Raw genomic sequence first — 20546 nt, 5'->3', positions numbered from 1 at the left:
TCTAGGCCGAAACATCCTCCTGGCGGCAGTTTCTACATGAGTTCCTCCCTCCCACTGTTCCTGTGTCCCCCCCCCCTACAACTTGAGAGAAATCCTTTTCTCTGCAGTCATAAGGGGGGGAAACGCCCCCCCCCTCAAAAACCTTGTTCAGTTACCTAGTTTCTCAGCCATAGTTCTGGAATAGATGAAGGTATTTTAGTTTGATTCTTCGTTTTGAGTTCTTCTTCATCTGCGATTTGCCAGCTAAGCAAGATGGGTAAAAGGTGGGAGGGGCCACAATTCTGACCATTGCCGTGTCCTGCCTCCTGGTGGGAGTAGCCATTTACTTCACTGTTCCTGTGTTTCCTTTACGACTGGAGAAAAAAAGATTTAACTGTGAGTCCGAATCAAACCTGCCGAGGTCATGTAAAAGTCAATGGCGGATTTTAGTAAATTACCCATAAATGTGTGTCCATATGTGAAGAAATTCTATTTTCTGATTTTGTATTTGCTTTTCAATTTAAGTGAATACATCAGATAAGTACTTGAAATTGTGCGGCTGTTACCATTTTCACTTGACGTTTTGGAATTTTTTTCAGGTGTAAAACACAACTGAATGTGAACTACTCTCATTGCGATAGCAGTAGTATTTTTTTTAAAAAAAAATCTATGGTATAATATTTCATTTGCATGTATTTTCTCACAGAGCACCATTTTGGTCCTTCTTCTATGACACTGAGTGAACGTTTCGCTAAATACCTTAAAAGAGCAAAAGATCAGGAATCTTCGAAGAGCAAAAAGAGTCCAGAAATTCACAGGTATAGAGAAACCGTACCACTAACATATGGTATTCATTCATATTATGTTGTATTCAGCTCGAAAACTTTCTTCTGAAAGAAGATGGTTATCATAAACAACCAGCTTGTGTGTTTAGTATGTTTATACACATAAACACAGCATTTAAAACTGGTTAAATTGATCCAGTGAAGCACACTGCATCCCATTGGTCAGCCAGTGTTCCAAACTTTTGGTACGTGGCATGTGGGCAGCAAGAGTATTGACCATCCTATTGAGGACCAATAAACCAGGTTATGTCTCCCTGACTGCTCCAAAACACCTTTGAATTATTTCTATTGCATCACATGGTATAGTATAATATATTAGACCCACTACATGGGAGGAGCTTAGACATACGCTGCTGCTTTCTTGATACCTTGAAACGGACACTGCGGGGTTTGGGAAATAAAGTACTGTATATAATTGTTTGTGAAAGAAAATTAAAATGAGGTTTGGACTTGAATACAAAATAAGCCCTGGCCTTTCAAGTACACAAGTACTTCAATCATATGTTGGGTGGTCCCTCACTCCAAAGTCATCCAGGCTCTATCCAACAGAGTCAGTGGCACCGTCCAAGCCACACAATATCCAAGGAATAGGCAAAAGTTCACTCTGGAGAGCCAATTTGAATCCAGTGATTTTTTATTCAGACACACAATAAAAAATCACTGGATTCAAATTGGCTCTCCAGAGTGAACTTTTGCCTATCCCTTTCAAGTACACAGAGGCCCAAACAGACCACTAAATAATGAAGTTCTATGGCATCTTATAGTAGTCCCTCTGGCATTTGTCAAAATGCACATATTGCCAGTCCTGACCTCTATTTATCATGGTGGTACGCCAACACATAAGTAGCTTTGCAGTGGGCGTAATTTCCTTCCTTCACAATTCCTTGAATTATAGCAGTTTAAAGGAACAGTTCAGTATTGTTTTCAACATTCAGTGATAGTGGTTAATTGAGCTAGCAGCATATCACCTGATCAAGCATGTCATTGATAAAAGATTTAAATTTTTTCAGGTCATGTGTGTCTAGAAAACAGTATGGGATATCTGATCAGATGCCCAAAATCTGGATTGTGCAACCTTTATAGCCCATTGGCATTTTTGAGCTGCTGTGGCTCGAGTACAGGAGCCGAAACGTTGCAATAAATCTGTTATATTTTTTTGCACTTTACAAGTCCTATGTGTGCAGTTTTTGTTCTATGCATTTTTCATGATAACCTGCACCTGGGCAATTACCTAACTATTAGAGTGCTCCAGCTGCATGAATGACTATATATATATATATATATATATATATATATATATATATATATATATATATATATATATATATATATATATATATATATATATATATATAAAAAATATATTACACACGCAATGCAGAAAATCACTATAGCATGTAGTGTTAACACTTTTTTTTGTATCTTTCAATGCAATGTTTTTTTCTTGCTATTTGTAGGAGAATCGATATTTCTCCGAGTGCTTTTAGAAAACATGGATTTTTGCATGAAGAAGCTAAGCACTCTAAGGAAACAGGTCTCAAGGTAAGCATATTATGCCTCCAAACACCAGTAATGTAAAATAAGAATAAAGTGGGTGTTATCTTTAAGACGTGCTTCTCTTGCTCTCTACTTAAGTTTGTGTTTTTCTTTTAAGGATGTGCAATATTTCTAAAAAAAAAAATGATCTGCAAAGTGTTAAATTTTTAATAAAACAAACTATATATCAACAACCTTTATGAAGTGGTTTAGGATATGGTAAAAATGAAATCACTCCAAAGTCTATTGTGGTTGAACTTGAAACACAAAGAGGATATTTGGAACCAAATCTCCATTGATGAGCAAGTCATCCTTATGTATGTTTGGGTTCTGCTTGTAAGTATCCCACTCTATTGTATACCAGACTCATTGTGTTTTTGACTACCAGATGCATGTATTCTTAAAAAAGAGGATTGAATTTGCACCTTCTCTTTAACCAACTGAATCAAAAATGAATCTCATTGAAGTGTGTTGTAAAACTACCTGCTTTTGTTCCTCTGTAGAATATGGGACCTGTAAACTGTTTCTTTCCAATCCATGTGACCATGACTTGGTGGTAGTGGCAATACAGTATGCAGGTCATTGAAGGAAGGTCTAAGGCACACAAGGTTTATTTTCTGTCCATAGCAATGCAAGTATCTGGGTATTAATCACAGATCTTGGGCTGCTTTTGGACCTTTCAATTGCCTGCAAACGGGAAGTTACTGGGATTAAAACACTTGTGTAATAAAAGGCATTTGGTATGCTGATTGCTGTGGGTTACCGAGCCTGAGCAAACTTAGTGCCTGTTACATTACATAACTTTTAGTCTGACTGAGGCCTAAAGCTGCAATTGATTTTGGCCTGGCTTATTTAGTAGTAAATATTAGTACTGCCTAATCATATTTATGTATATACTGCCATTTTTGTTTATATCATTCTGCTCATGTCTATTGTGGGGGGGGAATGGGTAAGGACTACTTTTGAATTATTTAACAAAATGCATACAGGGGAGTTTCAAATTAGTTTGGTACTGATTTAAAACTCAAGACCTTGGAGGGAACTTTTGATTCAGTTAACAGATTATTGGATTATTTCAATGAACAGAAAAAATGGTTACTTAATGGATATCTCTTGAAGAGTGCAGAGTCATGAAACCCTGCTTGCAATCTACAGTAGAGATTAAAAAAACAGTAACGAAAAATTAATGTCTTAAAGTAATAAAAATACAAGGCACTGTTGCCCTGCACTGGTAAAACTGATGTTTGCTTCAGGAACACTACTATTGTTAGGGCTAGTCCACACGAGGAGATTTTGTCGCCTGGCGACTAATCGACTCGTCTTTTGAGCGACTATCTCACCAAACTGCCTCAGCGTTTTTCCCCATAGGCTACAATGAAAAGTCGCCTGCGCTAATGCACACGTGGCGATGCGTTTCCTATAGTCACCCGAAGTTGCCTCACACTTTCCTGATCATGACATTTTTTATATAATAAAGCATGATCCATTACATACCTCTTAACAATTGAGTTTTACGTATGTTTTTTATCTTATACCACTATATTGTGATGAACTGCATGATCTCTTATGAGGCGAGGGATACCTGAAAATGCAAGTTGTGACTGTATGCAGCAGATGTTATGCAACCATTTAAGGAAGGGACTTCAGAATTAAAATGGCATTTTGAGATAATCTGTATTATATAATGGGTACAATGTATGTAAGATAGTCTTTTTTGTGCTTAAAAGTATTACGAAAGTATTCGTTTTCCATATGTTTTGTAAAACTGCCTGTGTAATTTGTCAAAATATGATGAATGTTTAATATAAATTAAATATTATATTAACTTATATTAAATATTATGTAAAAGGGGAACTCCACAAAAACATAACTTAAGATTTTTGAAATGTAAACATAATTTCAAGCAACTTTGCAATATACATCAATTAAAAATATGAATTTCATGATTTTTAATGGTTTCTGACAGTTCCCTAAGCCTAGCCCCCTGCTCTTCTGCTGATCTGTCTGACTACTTTGCTTAGCTGGCTGACTACTTTTATTTTGTATCAGCAATCTGCGTCCTTCAAACACCACAATTCCCTGCACATGTGATTTCAATAAGGAAAGGAGCATCATAGTGCAAGGCATTGTGGATTATGTAATTCTTGCATGCTGTCTGTAAACTGTGGAGAAGTTGTTACAATTTGTAACATCAGTTTTTAGTCTCTCCTTCCCTGCCAGGATTCCAAATGACGCAGAAAGAGAAGAACTGTTATACAGCTGGATTTTTAGCATTGAAAATGGCATTTATTCATACTTTTTGAATTAACATGTAACTGTGATGGGTATATTAGGTGTTTGTGTTATGTGGGTCTCTATCAGATTTTGGTTTGGAAGCCAGAGTTCCCATTTAAGGTTCACCCAAATTAAGATACCCATAATGGTAGCAGTGCCTTAATATTTGCAATAAGATTTTAAAAAAATTGCATTGGAGTGACTACTTAAATATACTGTCTCTATTCCCCACCCCCCTGTTGCCATAACATACATCACCGCAATGTGAAATACAAAAATTGTTGCTTGCTGAACATGGACTTTTTTTATGTAGACATAACTTGTAAAATTCCAACTGTTTTCCCCTTCTCTTCTGTCAGGGAGATGGCAAGTACAGAGATGAGCCATCAGATCTACGGCAAGATATTGAACGTCGCAAAAAACACAAGGACAAAGACTCAAAGCGTGATCACTCCAGAGACTCAGGAGATTCTAGAGATTCAAGCCGCTCCAGAGATAGGTCCTCTGAGAAAACTGAAAAGTCCAGGAAATCATCTAAAAAGCATAAGTATGTGAAGTTTGAAGTTGCCCAAAGTACTGTACCTAGACCAATATTACCTTCTGTATATTAAATGCATTAATTTAGTAAATGTCCGTTTTTTTCATCTGAAGATGTATATATGCTTTGCTTCCCTCCTGTTGACTTTGCTTTCCAGACACAAGCTACTGCCATCTAATGGGCTAATTTATATAACAAATTGCAGAACCTGCATGGCAGGATCACCTTTGAAGTACTGTAAATATGTAGTGTATGAGATAAATATTCAATACTGCAGGTTCAACCAATACATGCTTGGGCAAGTTATTCTGAATTTTGCCGGTTGCATTTATTTTGATGCCTTGGCTATAGTTTCTGTGAATCTTTTTGCTTAACCCTAAATGTGTTTTTTTTTTTTTTTTTTTTTTTTTTTTTTATACAAAAGTTTCCATCTGTCAAGAGTGAAAAGTATCTCGAAATCTGTTGCTTCCAAAAAAAATTCAATTTTTTTTTTATCAAACAGGAAGCACAGGAAAGTGCGTGAGCGTTCTCGCTCTTCCTCCTCCTCCTCCCACTCCTCCCATTCTTTGCGAGCACCTGGGAATGAAGAGTACCCTGCAGAGAGTGAGGAAAAAGAAGACGGTGCTGGAGGCTTTGACAAATCACGCATGGCTAACAAAGACTTTCAAGGAAACAGTGAAAGGGGACGAGCCCGGGGAACCTTAGTAAGTAACTTTTCTGTGGATTACATCTCTTTTTTTTTTATAATTGTGTAAACTTTTATGAGGGGCTTGTATGCTTCGTAGCCTACCAGAATGACAGCATGACTACTTAAACGTAATACTTTATAATAATATTTCTCTGTCATCTTAGGGGGACAAAGGGAACCATGGGGTTAAGCTACAAATACTTTATAATAATATTTAGTAATTTGCAGATGAGAGGCTTCAGTCCATACTTCCTATCTATATACAAAACTGTCTTTTACTTTAATTTAAAAAGAAAAAAAGCAGAAAATCTTCCGCCTTTGCAGTTTGATATTCTACATTTAACTGAAGTAACTGAACTACAAAACTACATATGTATGTACAGCATGCGGTAGTATGACATTTTTCTGATGTTTCCAAGTTATCTTTTGCCTTATGTATATGTGCATGTTCAGTGCTTCAAAGGTTTCACTTAAATCGGGACACTGGCCGTAGGAACTGCACATTCATATGATGCACTGGGGGTATTACTGCTCCTTTATTCTTAAACATTGTTCCTGACCCTGTAGCAATTCCGAGCAAGGGGAACAAGGCCATGGGGCAGAGGTGCTTTTCCCGGGAACAACAATAACAACAATAATGACTTCCAGAAACGCAACAGAGATGAGGAATGGGATCCAGAGTACACACCTAAAAGCAAGAAATATTACCTGGTATGTGGGCCCCCAGTCTTAAAAATAAAATAAATACATTTGTGGTGGCTGAAGATTTCACCTAGTTTAGTGTTTTGTATTTGATCAAAAGAAAAACCATATTCCTTTTTGTGTCTGCAGCAATATGTATATGGGCTGTGTACTGCATATACTTCACATGTGACGGCCTGAGCCTTTATGAGTGCTTCCAGGAGACCTTAATCTTCACACCCCCTTATAGTAGGGTATTAGAGTATTTTCACTTGTCCTTTATTTTGTGTTGAGTGCTGGATATAGCTGTAACTTTTAACATTTTTATGCTGGTTTTGTCTAGTATTGGATGTGCTGACATTGGGTGGATCTTTATAATAACGAAAAAAGCCGACCAGTTGAAGTGTTGCCATTTTGCTTTTCATAGCAGCATGTTCATTTTCAGGTTCGGTGGTAAACAGAGGAATGCAAAATGTGGAGCTTGAATTCTTCTACCAGGCGACCATACATTTCAGTGACTGTCAGTATCTACTCCCTCCCCGACCTGATCCATTCTCATCTCTCTGCAGCACGACGACCGGGAAGGTGAGAACGAGGAGAAATGGATGAACCGTGGGAGAGGCCGTGCCAACTTCGCCCGTGGAAGGGGCAGATTCTTGTTCCGTAAGCCGGGCATCAGTCCAAAATGGGCCCATGACAAGTTCAGTGGGGAGGAGGGAGAGATAGAAGAAGATGAGAGTGGAGCCGAAAATAAGGATGAAAAGGGCAATATCATGTCTATTGCAGAGTAGCCAGATTTGCACTTTTTCAGAAAAAATGACAGGGCACCACTTTTTCCTCCAAGTATTGTGATATTAAATGTCCTGTGCAGTAGCCAGTTTGTTTTACTTAGGCACACACTGCATTTGAAAAGGCTGTTTTATATTTCCATCCTGCCTTCCCTCTGAATTTGTCTGCTTTCCCTGTATAGTAAGTCTGAATTTAATTCTACCACCTTTCATATTAAGAGTTCCAGATTTGTGTGTAACTTGCCTCTACACCTGCCTGCAAATCATTTGATTTCATATTACTGTTGGATTGTTAGAATTGAATGTGCAGATTTTCCCCTATTCTTAATTTGTGTATTTTCATTTTTTTTAATCTGTACTTGTTTTAAGCATATGTAGTAATGCTGGTTACAGTATGTAAGGTATGATTTTAGAGAAACGATTACTGAAGCCTTGTATCTTTCATTGGGGGAAGAAACACGTTGAAATAAACGTTATATTGGGTGTATATATTGCTTTTATTGTCTGTCAGGACAGGTTGGTTAAACAAGCATCTTAATGTGAGTTGCCTCCTCCTGTGATTTGTGTTTTCAAATGGTCAGTTTTTCATCGACCAAGTTTTTTGGTTTATATTATATGGCAACCGGTTGTAAAAGTTACACCAAAAAGTATCAATTTAAGCAATTCACAGTAACTCCTTGTCAGTTAAATAACATGCATCACTTTTGGGCACAAAGTACATGTTTTACCACTAAATTAGTCTGTAGTTTTCTTGACCTTTTCTTGTACAGATTGGTGTCTTCTAGCTAAGGACAGAGGGGGGGGATTTGTCACTCACAATTATTTATGCGGGACTGAGATCGTAATCCCCTTTTAAATATTGCAATGACATCAGCTTTTCTGCAACCCATAGGTAACATACCAGATGAAACAGAGTCTGAGAAAATTAGAAATAGAGGGCAGTCTAAAACTGAACTAAGCTTTCTTCGTACCCAAGGGTGAATTCCATCTGGCCATGGAACCTTGTTCACATCCATTTTTAGTAAAGCCTTATGTACCATATCCTGAGTCAGCCACTGACTAGATTGAGGTGAGTCAACAGTGCAGTTTTGAGGTGGTTCTGGGAACTTCTGACTCCTCTGCTGTTCTAAATGTTTAGCAGACAACATAATGCCACAATCTATGCTCTGATGGGCAGCCCTTAAAGAGCTAAAATCAGCTTTTCTGAAAATCAGGAGTTTTGTTGCCCCAGTATATTTGCTTTTTGCACCAGACATTAAATGAGATCACATTATGGTCACAATTACCATGGGTTCAGTTACTTGCACATTTGTAAAAGTTCTGGGTCATTCAAGATCACTAGATCCAGTATAGCATTTTTGTCTGGTTCACTCCTCAACAATTTGTGCCATAACTTGTCATGCAATAAGTTTATAAACTTGTTCCCATTAACTGATTGGGAAGTACTGTTGCTCCAGTCAATATCTGGGTAATTAAAATCAGCCATTATCATTACTTTTCCCAAACTAGCAGCCAGAAGCAGATTTTGGTGAGTTTTTTTTTCTCTCTGAGTAAGGCATGTGTGTAAAATATATATATATCACACACGCACAGTTCAGATAGTGGATACTCCACTTTTTTGTTTATTTTGCATAAAGACAACAGAATCATTTTTTTTCCCTTTAATTTTCAACTTTTTTTGCATTCTCCAAAGCTGCTCTTTGACTCTCTCCATACACAGAAATTCAAACAAAACGGAGTCACTCAGCTGTTGTGGAAAGAATGGGTGCACTTCTATTACTATGGGACCTGTTATCCAGAACCTGGGACTTTCCGGATAACAGATCTTTCCATACTTTGGATCTTCATACCATAAATCTACTAGAAAATCATGTAAACATTAAATAAACCCAATAGGCTTGTTTTGCTTAGTTTGGATCAAGTGTAAGGGACTGTTCTATTATTACAGAGAGAAAATAAATCATTTTTACGAAATTTGGATAACATGGAGTCTTTGGGGATGGCCTTTCCATAATTCGGAGCTCTCTGGATAACTGGTTTCCGGATAACTGATACCATGCCTGTACCAAAAATAATGTAGGCTTAATCAGAAATTCTGCATTATTATTCATTAGGTCAAACATGTTTTTCATGTTTTTTTTTTTAATGTTTGAGCAACACCTACTGAGTCAACAGTGTCCTACAGTATGAATAGTAAATGGAGTAAACTCAACAGAAAATGTGTGCTGTCTCCTGATCTTGCTTTGATGGTAACTTGCTGCTAACTAGCTGGCTTTTAAATCCCTACTGGGCTTAAAGGATGTACAAATGTGTTTTTTTGTGTATAAGTTACAAATTCCTCCAACCTTCTTTAAATAAATCATCTTCACAAATAGCCTTTCTTTTGTTTAACTGCTTTAACTTGTTGACTGCACCTGCCAAGTCTGGACATGGAGTACTTGGCTAATTGGATCCAACATGGCGAGCCTCTTCAAGAAAGTACCCCAAGCCAGTGCAATATTGAGATGACAGATTGGACTCACTAGGGGTTCCAAATATATTACACCCCTCCCCCCAATATTTTAACCCCTAAAGACAGTGACAGTGAAGCTATATACACCTCGGGTTGACCTAGAAGATTTTTTTTTTTTTAATTCCATCTGTATTAAAGGGTGTGTTCACTTTCAAAACACGTTTTCCAGTTTAGTTGGTTTCAGATTTTTCACCAGAAATAGAATTTTTCTATTGGATTAAAGTTTTGGATGGTCACTCCATAACATCAATCGTATTGGTCTGGAACCAAGATGTTGCTCATTTACTGTGTTGTTTGTGGTCGTCTTATTTTTCTATACATTTGAATATTAGTGTTCCATTTTCTTCCACATCTTTCAGGTTTTGGTTGCAATTTTTTAAGCATTTTAGATGAGTTTAGCTGAGCAGCCTATTATTTTCTGCACTTTTTTTTTCTATGCTTTCCACTCTCCAATCAACTTTTTTTAATCAAAGTACGTTGGACTTTTGAACAATGTCTGGAATGAGCCATTTTACATTAGCTGTTTTCCTTCCTCAAATAATTGCCGATGCCGCATTCTACAGGTATGGGTCCTGGGCTTTTTTTTTTTTTGTTGTTGTAATTTTTTAGTATTAAAAGTAGACGTTTAACGATTAGATAAACCCAATAGGCTGGTTTTGCCTCCAATAAGGATTAATTATGTTTTAGTTGGGATTAAGTACAAGGTGCTGTTTTATTACAGAGAAAAAAGAATAATTTTAAGATTTTAATTATTTTATAAAAATGGAGTCTAATTCAGAGCTTTCTGGATAATGGATTTCTGTATAACGGATCCCATGACTGTACTTTTGCTATAGGCGCACGCTAGGTAATAAATGAAGAACTTTCAGCACTGGTCTATGGAAACGTAATTAACCATTAAAGTCCAAATAATCATAGGTAGGTATATAATATATTGTTAGACAAGGAACAAAGTATAATAAAACTATATTGGAGAGATGTCTTGTTGTTGAGTTATATTTTCTTCCAGGAACATCTTATTTTATGTTGAAAGTGCTATTTTCCACATCACACACAATAAACTTTGATTCTATAATTTCAACAGAGGTTAATTTCAACATTGTTGACATTCTTATTATAACTAAATATGACAACAGGTCTAATTATGTTTGTCAAACATCTCTGGGAAAATACAATTGAGTGTGTTGTACATCAAGCTGGTAATAGTTTAGCTATTTAATTTCCTCATGCTGGTTGGAGCAAACTATGATTATGACTGGGTGACATGTCATTGGTCACTTGACTGCTACTGGTGAAGCAAACAATCTATTAAGGAAGGAATCTGGAAATAAAGGGCCTGTGTCACTGTATTGTCTTGTGCCACTACAACACCTCTATCTCTTCCATGGAATAGATTAAATAAATTGCAGCTTGCTCCCACACTGTTTTTATTCATACTATATAATAAACCCTGCATTACCTGATATGACATCACTTGTGGGCTATGCTTAGTGCTCCCTTTACCTCTGCCCATGGGAGACACTACTTCTAATTAGTAAGTTCCTCTTCCCATACTCCATAGGGGGATTCTGATCTAAGGGGAAAAAACATTGCACAGTAAGCTTCCAAAAAACCCAACAAACCACAATTCTGCTGTACCACCTTCTTATATAGGTTGACAATAATTGAAATGGGTAAATTAGTAATGCTAATAAATTGCTGAAGTGCATTCAATATTTAACCTCAATAAAACATTTATACTAGTATGTATTTATATATTCTATAATATGATTGAATAAAATAAGTTAAAGGAGAAGGAAAGGTTAAAACTAAGTAAGTCTTATCAGAAAGGTCTATATAAGCAAACCAGTAACCCCCAAAGTAGTGTTGCTCTGAGTCCCCTGTCAAAAGAAACACTGCATTTCTTTCCTTCTATTGTGTACACATGGGCTTCTGTATCAGACTTCCTGCCTTCATCTTAAACCTCATTGCCCTGGGCAAGAGCATGCTCAGTTTGCTCCTCTTCCCCCGCCCCCTCCCTTCTCTACTGTAATCTGAGCCCAGAGCAGGGAGAGACTCAGGCAGGAAGTGATGTCACACCACATTAATACTGCAGCTCCTATCCTAAACAAACAGAGAGTTTCTAGAGCTTTTTACTCAGGTATGGTAAAACATTCTACAGAATAAATATAGCATTCTAGCTTGCACTATTGCAGCTAATCTATTGGCAATAAAATGCCTCCGTAGCTTTCCTTCTCCTTTAATGTGCGATATAATTGATTATTTCCTAATAAAAATAACTCCCGAATGTGCATTCAGCTTCCAAGCCTTTTAAAAGGCTTTGTCATTTGAAATACTTAGCTTGTTACAGTAGAGACAGTCCAGCTCCCTATAATAAAGTGCATGTGAGGCAGTAGTGCAGGCAACTACCGCAAAATGTCTTTAAAATACACATATATAAAGTGACATAGTACAGCAAGATTTATTGAAAAAAATCTCACAGGGTAGTGGCCAATCTGTTACCATCCCTGTATAGTTTCAAAAATGTATAAAGGACTCCTTGTACACCATGGTGAGCCTAATAGGAGTAGTTAATGTGTTAAGATACTCTAGGAAAGGTACTAGTTCTCCCAGGGAGCCCTGCCGAACCAAAAAACAGACATCAATGTAGCGTTTGTACAAACGGATGTACTTGTTAACAAATGGTGAAATTTACCTGTTTTCATACAAATTTGCAAATGAATGATCTACATTTGAACCCAAGGTGGTCCCAGCTGTCTGCAAATAAAACTTGTCTTCAAACATAAAGTAATTATGTGAGAGTGCAAGGTCAAGAAGAGAACAGATGAATTTGGAGGGTCCTTATGGTCACACTGGATAAGGGATTGTCTTATAGCAGCAATGTCTGTCTCATGTGGAATGATAAGTGTATAGACTGGCAACATCCATGTATACCAGGAGGCACCCGATGGGGATGGACAATTCATGAAGTACAGTGCTGTCCAACTTCTATGGTACCGAGGGCCGGAATTTTTCTAATCTACATGGTGGAGGGGCGATAACGGAAGCCAGTGTTAGCCATGCCCTGTTTTAGACCACACCCACTTTAAACCACACCCATGTTACCGCAAGACCATGTCCACATTAATAGCACACCAAAAAACCAAATGGTTGGTGCTCACTGAAGGGATCAGGGCTGGAACTAGGGGTAGGCAGAGTAGGTGGCTGTCTAGGGCGCCATCATTGAGGGGCGCACTTTTTTCAAGCATTTATTTAATCATTTGTTTCAGTAATCATGGTCACCCAGTTGGGTGGAATCCATCTCCTTCTCCCTCTTGCCGGCAAGTAAAAGCTCCTTCTGTGCGGTGCAGCGCAACGTGCATACACGTGTCAATGACATCACTGATGTGTTGAATGACAGAGAGAGGCAGAGAACTGGTGGCCGGTTTGTTGTGGCTCTTACTGCTCTCAGCCTTGCACAGTTGCACTGAACTGAAGACATTATTTATATTACTGTAAAGTGTGAAGCTTAGTGCTAGCACAGCCAGGTACAGATTTTGGGCCCATATATTTGCTGTTGCTGCTGGGCGCTGGCGCTGGCACAGGTACATAAATACTTGGGGGCAATATGATGTGATCAGATTTATTTTTGGCTGCTGCTGACACAGGTAAAGATTGGGGGCAATATGATGGCTGCTGGAGGACTGTATGATGGATGGCTGCTGAGCTTGCTGGTACAGGTACAGGGGGCAGTAATATAAATGAAAAAGTGTTGTACACTTACTTGCTCTCTTTATTTAAAAACCATCATGGTAAGGAGGGAAATGGTAATGCTCTTGCCTAGGGTGCCAAACTACCTTTTGCCTGTCCTGGCAAGAATGTCACTCGTATGTGAAAAAAGCTAAATCATATAAAGACATACCCATAAATCCATATGCCTCCTCCTCCCCTGTGTATAATACAGTACCCCAGCATATGATTAAACACATTAGGGGCCACTAACAATAGTTTTCAAATGCTAACAAACCCCCAGAACAAATACCAAAGTATGGCACACACAGGGAGCATATGGAAGGTAGAACAGAGCAGGAGACAGGAATCAGGACCAGTCTAATATGTACTACATACAGTGACACAGTGCTGGTGCCCATTAGCATTTTGTATAAAGTGTGAACAGGTGAACAATGTGGCAGTTTCAGTCTGGGTCTCAGGTAGAACAGTACAGGCCTTTAGGATGTGAACAATAGAGGTGTCACATGTGTGAACAATACAGAGGGATCACAGGTGTGAACAATACAGGGGATTAGTTTGAATTTGAGGTTTAGACAATGCAGGGGCCAGTTAATCTATGTAGTGATACCTTTTAACGCTTACATATGGTAAGAAGACACAGCAGGCAGACTTTGATGTGGAGGGCCACATGAGGGGGGGTCATGGGCCGCCAGTTGGACAGCCCTGATGTAGTAGATTAATCAAATGAATAAAAAAAAAAAAAGAGTCCATAGATTTAACACTGAGTTGTAGAAAGTAGTCAAGATATAGGGCAACAGGCTGAAACAATGAGTGTCTGGTCAAGATAATAGGTCTGCCAGGTGGGTGAGGACTCTGAGGGGAATGGGGCTGGACACATGCACAGTATAGAAATGGGTGACTTGGTCCAAACTGGGATTTGAATTAGGCTCTGGCATTCCAAGAACACATTGGCCCAATAAATAGTGACTGTCTATTTCATCTTACAGCAGCCCCTCACATTGCCAGTCCAGGCATTATGGTAAAGCCTAAATCTATACAAGGAAGCTCTGGGAGAATAAAAAATGATGCACCTTGTTCCCCATTTCTGTATTCTACGCTTATGTCATTTTTTTTTCTGTAGAAGCTGCAGACTGGGTAGAGGGAAGAGGTTAAGATAGTCTGTCCACTGGGGGATGTCTAACAAATTAGCACACTCAGTAGATATTGAGCTAATGCACTTCAGCACTTTTTTTCATTAGTCTTAAACGGAAGCTACTCGTTCACTCTCCAAAAACACTGGATCGGTTCCTTTATTATCAACGATTCCAATCACAATGTACGTTAATCTCATTTTAAAAAAAATTCCAAAATAACATTTCAGTGTCATTTGTTATTTAGTCAAAAAAAAAGAGAAATGGCTGAGGGTTTGATAACTTTTCCAAGCTATTGGCAGCACTGTGTTAATTCAGCATTACATTTTGGGAAATTGGATGTCACTGTTGGATTTCCTAGGTAGGTCCAAAAATAAAAGCGGCCCATTGTCAAGTGAAAGGGGTGGGGTTTAGGTGGGCAGAGGCAGGTGGAGCAATGGTCATCGCCCTAACGTTGTTACATACTTTGGGCCAAGAATTCCATATTTAGCTGGATCAAAGTTCTGCAAAAAGTGCTAGTTTCCAGCCTTTCAGAGAGTAAAGTTCTGCCTGGGTCTATAGAGGTGGGAGTTTGTAAAAGAGGCAGATTAGGTTGATGTTTGGTGGGGTGGAGAGGCCAAGATGAAAGCCGTATTTAGGGAGCAAAACTCCACCTAATTACAAATTTATTGGCAGGAATTTTATTGGCTATGCTGTTGGAAAACTGGCCAGGTGGCAACTGCAGCAGAGCCCTGGATTTGGTACATCCCTACACTGGAGCAACTGCCAAAGCAAAGTGACTGCAAGTGCCTCTTCCAGCCTTTGTACAAGGTTAAACAGTGGCATGGATTCTGTCCCGAATGCCAAGGTGTATCTTCTGTACTGTAAGGGAGATGAGTTTGTTTTTATCCCCACTGTCTAATCAGACTGTCCCTAGTGCTCCATTGACTTACACTCTTCTATTTCTGGAAACATGTCATTTACCCTGCAACAATGAAAATATAAAAACACAAAAGCCTCCGCTGTTGGCTTGAAATCGACTTAAACCTGTACATAAGCATTTAAGCCTATTCTGAGAACAACAGAACCTTCCAGCTTGAGACTGTGCGTAAACATTTCTTTTATCAGTCTCAGCTTTAGCATTGCCATTAGGGACATTCCTTTCCACTTGCAAATAAATACTAACATGCCCCACTCAAACCCTGTTGTATATTAATTTCTCCCTCGCCAAACCTGTTCCTTCCTCGCCTGCTCTAAGTGGAATGTATCAGATCCTTCCATAAGTCTCACATCTCATTAATTTCTCAACTTGCCTTTCCTGTTTTTCACCAACCAATCCTCTGGCTCGTGTCATGGCAAGTTTTTTTTCTTCTTCTTATAAGCAACTACGGTATTAAGGAACTGTTTCATTAGAAAGCCTTTTTCTTCTTCCGACAAGCAGGAAGCAGTGGGTCATATATACCACAGGCAGGCCGTGTTATTGCCATTTGGATGTGAAAATAGGGATCTCTCTCTTACTGCACTGCCCACAACAAGGGAGCAACTTTTAAACCATGGCCGCACTTGGTGAGTACATTTTCTTCATAGGTGTAATATACACATATATTTCAGCAGCACAGAATAATTAACCAGCAGGGGTGGTGAAGGCTTATATACAGTATACTGGATGTTTGCTGAATTTTAATTCAAGACTGCAATACAACTTTTACAAAAGAACAAACCTACGTGATCAGAAAGTTCCTTTTGTAGTCTGTGAAATGTCTCTGTATAATGTCATAATGACATACTGAGTGTGGGCATTGCTGTTGCATTTCATACAGAGACAGAACATTTAAAGCAGATTATCACTGCAAAGTGAAATAATCATGTAATAATGCAAGGGTAGTCTCATTTTTTACTGATCTGATGTTTAATAAATTGATGTGGGTGTAAATATTTTTGCAGTTTTGTGAATTTTCGCAAATTTTTTTGTGAAGTGAAACGGGACAAATTTTCCCATCACTGTTGATAAATGCTGCAGGGCTACCTGTGTAAAACAAAGCGATCTTCTTAATATGGACCCATCCCCTCAATAGTTACTTGTAGCTCAGTTTGTATATGCGGTTAATCATTATTAAATATGTTTGTCATCTGGAAGTTTTCTGTTGAGTTAGATAAGATAATGTCTGAGAAATTTGTCGATTTGTCTATTTATATTGCAAGTAAGCAGGTTTAGATTGGCTCACGGAGATAATGTACAAATATACTGGTCAGTCGCTATCCTTGTGGTCTGTCTCCTACACCTACCCCTATGCAGAGGGGGGATAGACAAGGGGGTGCCTCAGCCTTTATTGGTAAAAGAAATTATAAAACATAAAGAAAGAAGCCCATAGTGTGACATTTGGGAGCGAAGGAGGGCTTAAAAAATGTTTAGGGAGAGTAAAGTGGAGAACATGAAAAAGGTGGAGGATAAGAGAATGGATAGCATAATGGCAATGCTGTGTAAGCTAGCTATGTCATTAATAAATACAAATGTTTGGTAGGTCCTTGGCATCAGTTTCTCTAGTGGACCTATGCTGTCCCAGACAAACACTCCATGTAAAACCTATGTGTAAGTCCAGTAAGATCCGGTTCATCAAAATCTTATGGGCTATTCAGTGCAGCCACTGAATGTACGTTCCATCGGTGGGAATAACTGCTGTCTTTATGTTGGGGCTTCATTCTACTAAGCCCTGTAGTTGCTTCCACTAACCACTAGTGGCTCAAAGCTAGGGGTTGGCTTAATATTTTAAGATCCCATGGTCTGTGAAAGTTTATAGTTAGTATATAGAATATATAGATAGTATAGAACTTTTAGTAACCCTTAAAGGAGAACTAAACCCTGAAGCATACCTCCCAACATTTTAGAAATAAAAAGAGGGGGGGGGTTGCTGCGCGTAGTGCCCGGGAAACTTTTGATCACACCCATTTTTGTGGCCACACCCCATAATTACCATGTTCATTTGGCAGGTTATTAAAGTTTTATATTTGTGGGTTTTTTTTCCAGTTATTACAGTTTTGTTAATGAAGGTGAATTGCCCTTTAAACTGTGAGTCACATTTTTCTCAAGGGACCTCCTTATCTAAATTGTTACAATTACTTATTTGCTTATCTCAAAATTGTTACAAAAGTATCTTAGCTGCACCTGGTAGGTGTTCTGGGCTCTCTGCCAAAAGCCAATTAAGTTAGAAACTTTGTATCTTTTTCTGGCTGTTCAGTGCAGAGGGTTGAGCTGTTAAAAGCTGGACTGTCCAGCTGAAAATGGGACAGTTGGGAGGTATGCCCTAAAGGTTCAGCATCACTATAATAGAAATGATCCAGGCCTTCAGTGTTGTTACAGGTGCTCACAATCCTGAAAGATGCATATGTTGATCTCTGCAGAGAGTACCAGATTTTCAATCTGACACCAGTAGACAAAAGTCCTTTTAAATTAGCACTATGGGGTGCTCTCTTGCACTTCCCCTGGGGTTGTAAAGATGCCTTATAATCTTAAGCATTTCTAGCCTACTTCTTTGTTAAGATTTAGTTCTCCTTTAATGTATTTTTCAGTTTTTGTAGAGAAGTAATGCAAGTGTTAGTCTTTAAAAGGGGCAATGCTATTGACCTAAAAATAATTGCCTATAAGACATTTATACACCCCCCCCTGAACAATGTAGGTCTCTATAAAAAGCAGCTCATATGTAAAACCCTGCTTCACTTAAATAAACCATTTTCATAATAATATACTTTTTTAGTAGTATGTGCCATTGGCTAATCATAAATAGAAAATTGTCATTTTGAAAAATAAGGGCCGCTCCTTAGAATCCTGGGATCCACTGTGCACACAAACAAAACATACGTTAGGTCACATGAGCCAATTAACAGACAGAGTTGTGTCTTTTGCTTCCACACTTCTTCCTGTTACAGTTAGAGTTGAAGTATTTCTGGTCAGGTGATCTCTGAGGCAGCACACAGACCATCACAAAATGGTGGTTCAAGGCAAGAGATGTAAAAGGGCAATATTTACTAAAATATATATTCCAGTTTGGTAAGATTAATTAATATGCCACTTAATTTGATATAAACCATCTGTTGCTTAAGTGTTACATTTGGGGGTATAGTTTTCCTTTAATAAAACAAAAGTACTAAACTTCAGAAGGGGCAGCATAGTACAGGATGAATAACGGGCTACCCATGATAAACTGTGTTGGTTCTTCCTTTTTATTTCCTCTAAAATAAATAATATCTGCAGCATTCTGCCCTGTAGTGCTGGGGTCCTAAATTTAAAGGAGAAACAAACACTTTACAAAAAAAAACCCTACCCCCCACCCCACATAGCCCCCCCAGCCTAGCTTCCCCCCGGGGAAATGCCCCTAACTTTTTACTTACCCCTCGGAGCAGAGTCACAGCATCAGAGTTCACTGCAGCCATCTACCGGGTCTTTGTGTCTTCTTCCAACGCTTCTGCAATTTCCATCCATTTCGGAGCATGCACACTTGTTGCAAACCGGTAAATTGCTCCATCTGCACATGCGCCGATTCACCAGTCTCTGTCTCAGCTTACCGAAGACCCTTGGGGCATTGGGGCAAAAGTGGGGAAATGCAGAATCCTGAATTATGGTGTTTTGTCTAAACACATGAATAACGTTATTCAACATTTTCCAATATTGTCATTAAAAAAAGAAGGGGATTATGTGTACATTTTCAGTGTGACTATATTTTTAACATTTATGAATTCTCCAGCTGGAGAATCCTGAATTATTCCCAGTAAAACATTTATTTTTGTGTCTGAAAAGCATTTAAAAGTAAATACCCCCAGTGGGTTAGAATTCAGATATAGCACTGAATTCAACACCAAAGCAATTTGAAAAGTCCCTGAAAAGGTACAAACATTGCCAGGTGTGTTTCAGCCAGTGCCGGGCCAAGTTGGCCGGGCACCCTGGGCAACCCGGCCGACTATGTCGCCCCCACCGTTCGTGCATGCGCAGAAGTGTGCAATCAGTGAGAGCGCTAGTGCAAATGCGCTGAAGATCAACAAGGCTGCACCAGTGCGTATGCGAGAAACATCGCACATGACAAGAAAGTTTGAGTGTGCATGCCCTGAAGCGCGCGCACTCGCATGAACCGCTGCAACCGCTTCTGGAAAAAATGGTCTGAACTAGGGGAAGGCGTCAGAAGAGGTACGTGCCTGGCGCCCCTCTGCATTTGCGCCCTAGGCATGTACCTCTTCTGCCTACCCCTAGTTCCGGCCCTGGTTTCAACTATTACTGCCGCCTGAGGCGGTGTTTGAAATGCTGCCTCCGCCCGTCGCACTTACCTAGAGATCACTGACAGGGGTCTGGAGGGGGCCGCATCGCTAGCTCACAGAACAAAATTGAGCTCTCTGGGCTAGAAAAGCCAAATTTCCAGTATAATAACCTCTTTGGCTTTTTGCCGCCCCTGGTAAATTCTGGGGAACTGCCGCCTGAGGCAAGATACTCACCTTGCCCCATGGCAGAAACGCCCCTGAACATTGCATAAAATTGGAAACTTGTGTTTTAAATCTGAATGCGTTTCCTTAACATTTCCCCATAAGGTTAACATCACATGGTGAGGAAGAACCAGTCATGCTTTTGTTAACATTGCTATAATAAGATAAGATCTTCAGTGATGATAAGGTAGAAATGTGAAAACAACAAAATAATTGAAGGAAGAAGTTGAAAGATATTATTAGATACTAAACAATAACCCTAAAGCAAAACAGTGCACTTTTGGGGATAACCCTGCCTAGTGTGGCAATAGTAGATAAAAACAATGAGGGTGCCAGGGATTCTTCATAACCCCTAATGCAAAAAACGAATTTTCTTAAAAGTGCCTCTCAACTTTTTT

At 38.9% G+C, this 20546-nt stretch overlaps 2 protein-coding genes across 11 annotated transcripts in view; both read left to right on the top strand.

Annotated features, from left to right (window-relative positions):
• thrap3.S (thyroid hormone receptor associated protein 3 S homeolog) overlaps positions 1-7816 on the top strand; it is a 48387-nt gene extending 40571 nt beyond the window's left edge. For 5 of the 8 annotated variants that reach the window (NM_001103187.1, XM_041583039.1, XM_041583040.1 and 2 more), the window contains 6 exon segments: positions 686-797; positions 2282-2366; positions 4994-5181; positions 5675-5876; positions 6428-6571; positions 7111-7816. In NM_001103187.1, coding sequence (NP_001096657.1) covers positions 686-797; positions 2282-2366; positions 4994-5181; positions 5675-5876; positions 6428-6571; positions 7111-7332 — 953 coding nt within the window. In that variant the 3' untranslated portion in view covers positions 7333-7816. 8 annotated transcript variants of the gene reach the window in all.
• A 7667-nt stretch (positions 7817-15483) lies between these two features.
• The window catches only part of sh3d21.S (SH3 domain containing 21 S homeolog), a 42928-nt gene continuing 37865 nt past the window's right edge, over positions 15484-20546 (top strand). The window contains exon 1 of one of the 3 annotated variants that reach the window (XM_018249489.2): positions 15484-16248. In XM_018249489.2, coding sequence (XP_018104978.1) covers positions 16236-16248 — 13 coding nt within the window. In that variant the 5' untranslated portion in view covers positions 15484-16235. The remainder of the gene's footprint in view (positions 16249-20546) is intronic. The other 2 variants (XM_018249485.2, XM_018249484.2) reach the window with 2 other exon arrangements.

Source organism: Xenopus laevis, chromosome 2S, assembly GCF_017654675.1.
Source record: "Xenopus laevis strain J_2021 chromosome 2S, Xenopus_laevis_v10.1, whole genome shotgun sequence".
NCBI lineage: Eukaryota > Metazoa > Chordata > Amphibia > Anura > Pipidae > Xenopus > Xenopus laevis.
This window is presented reverse-complemented; position numbering and strand designations above follow the sequence as displayed.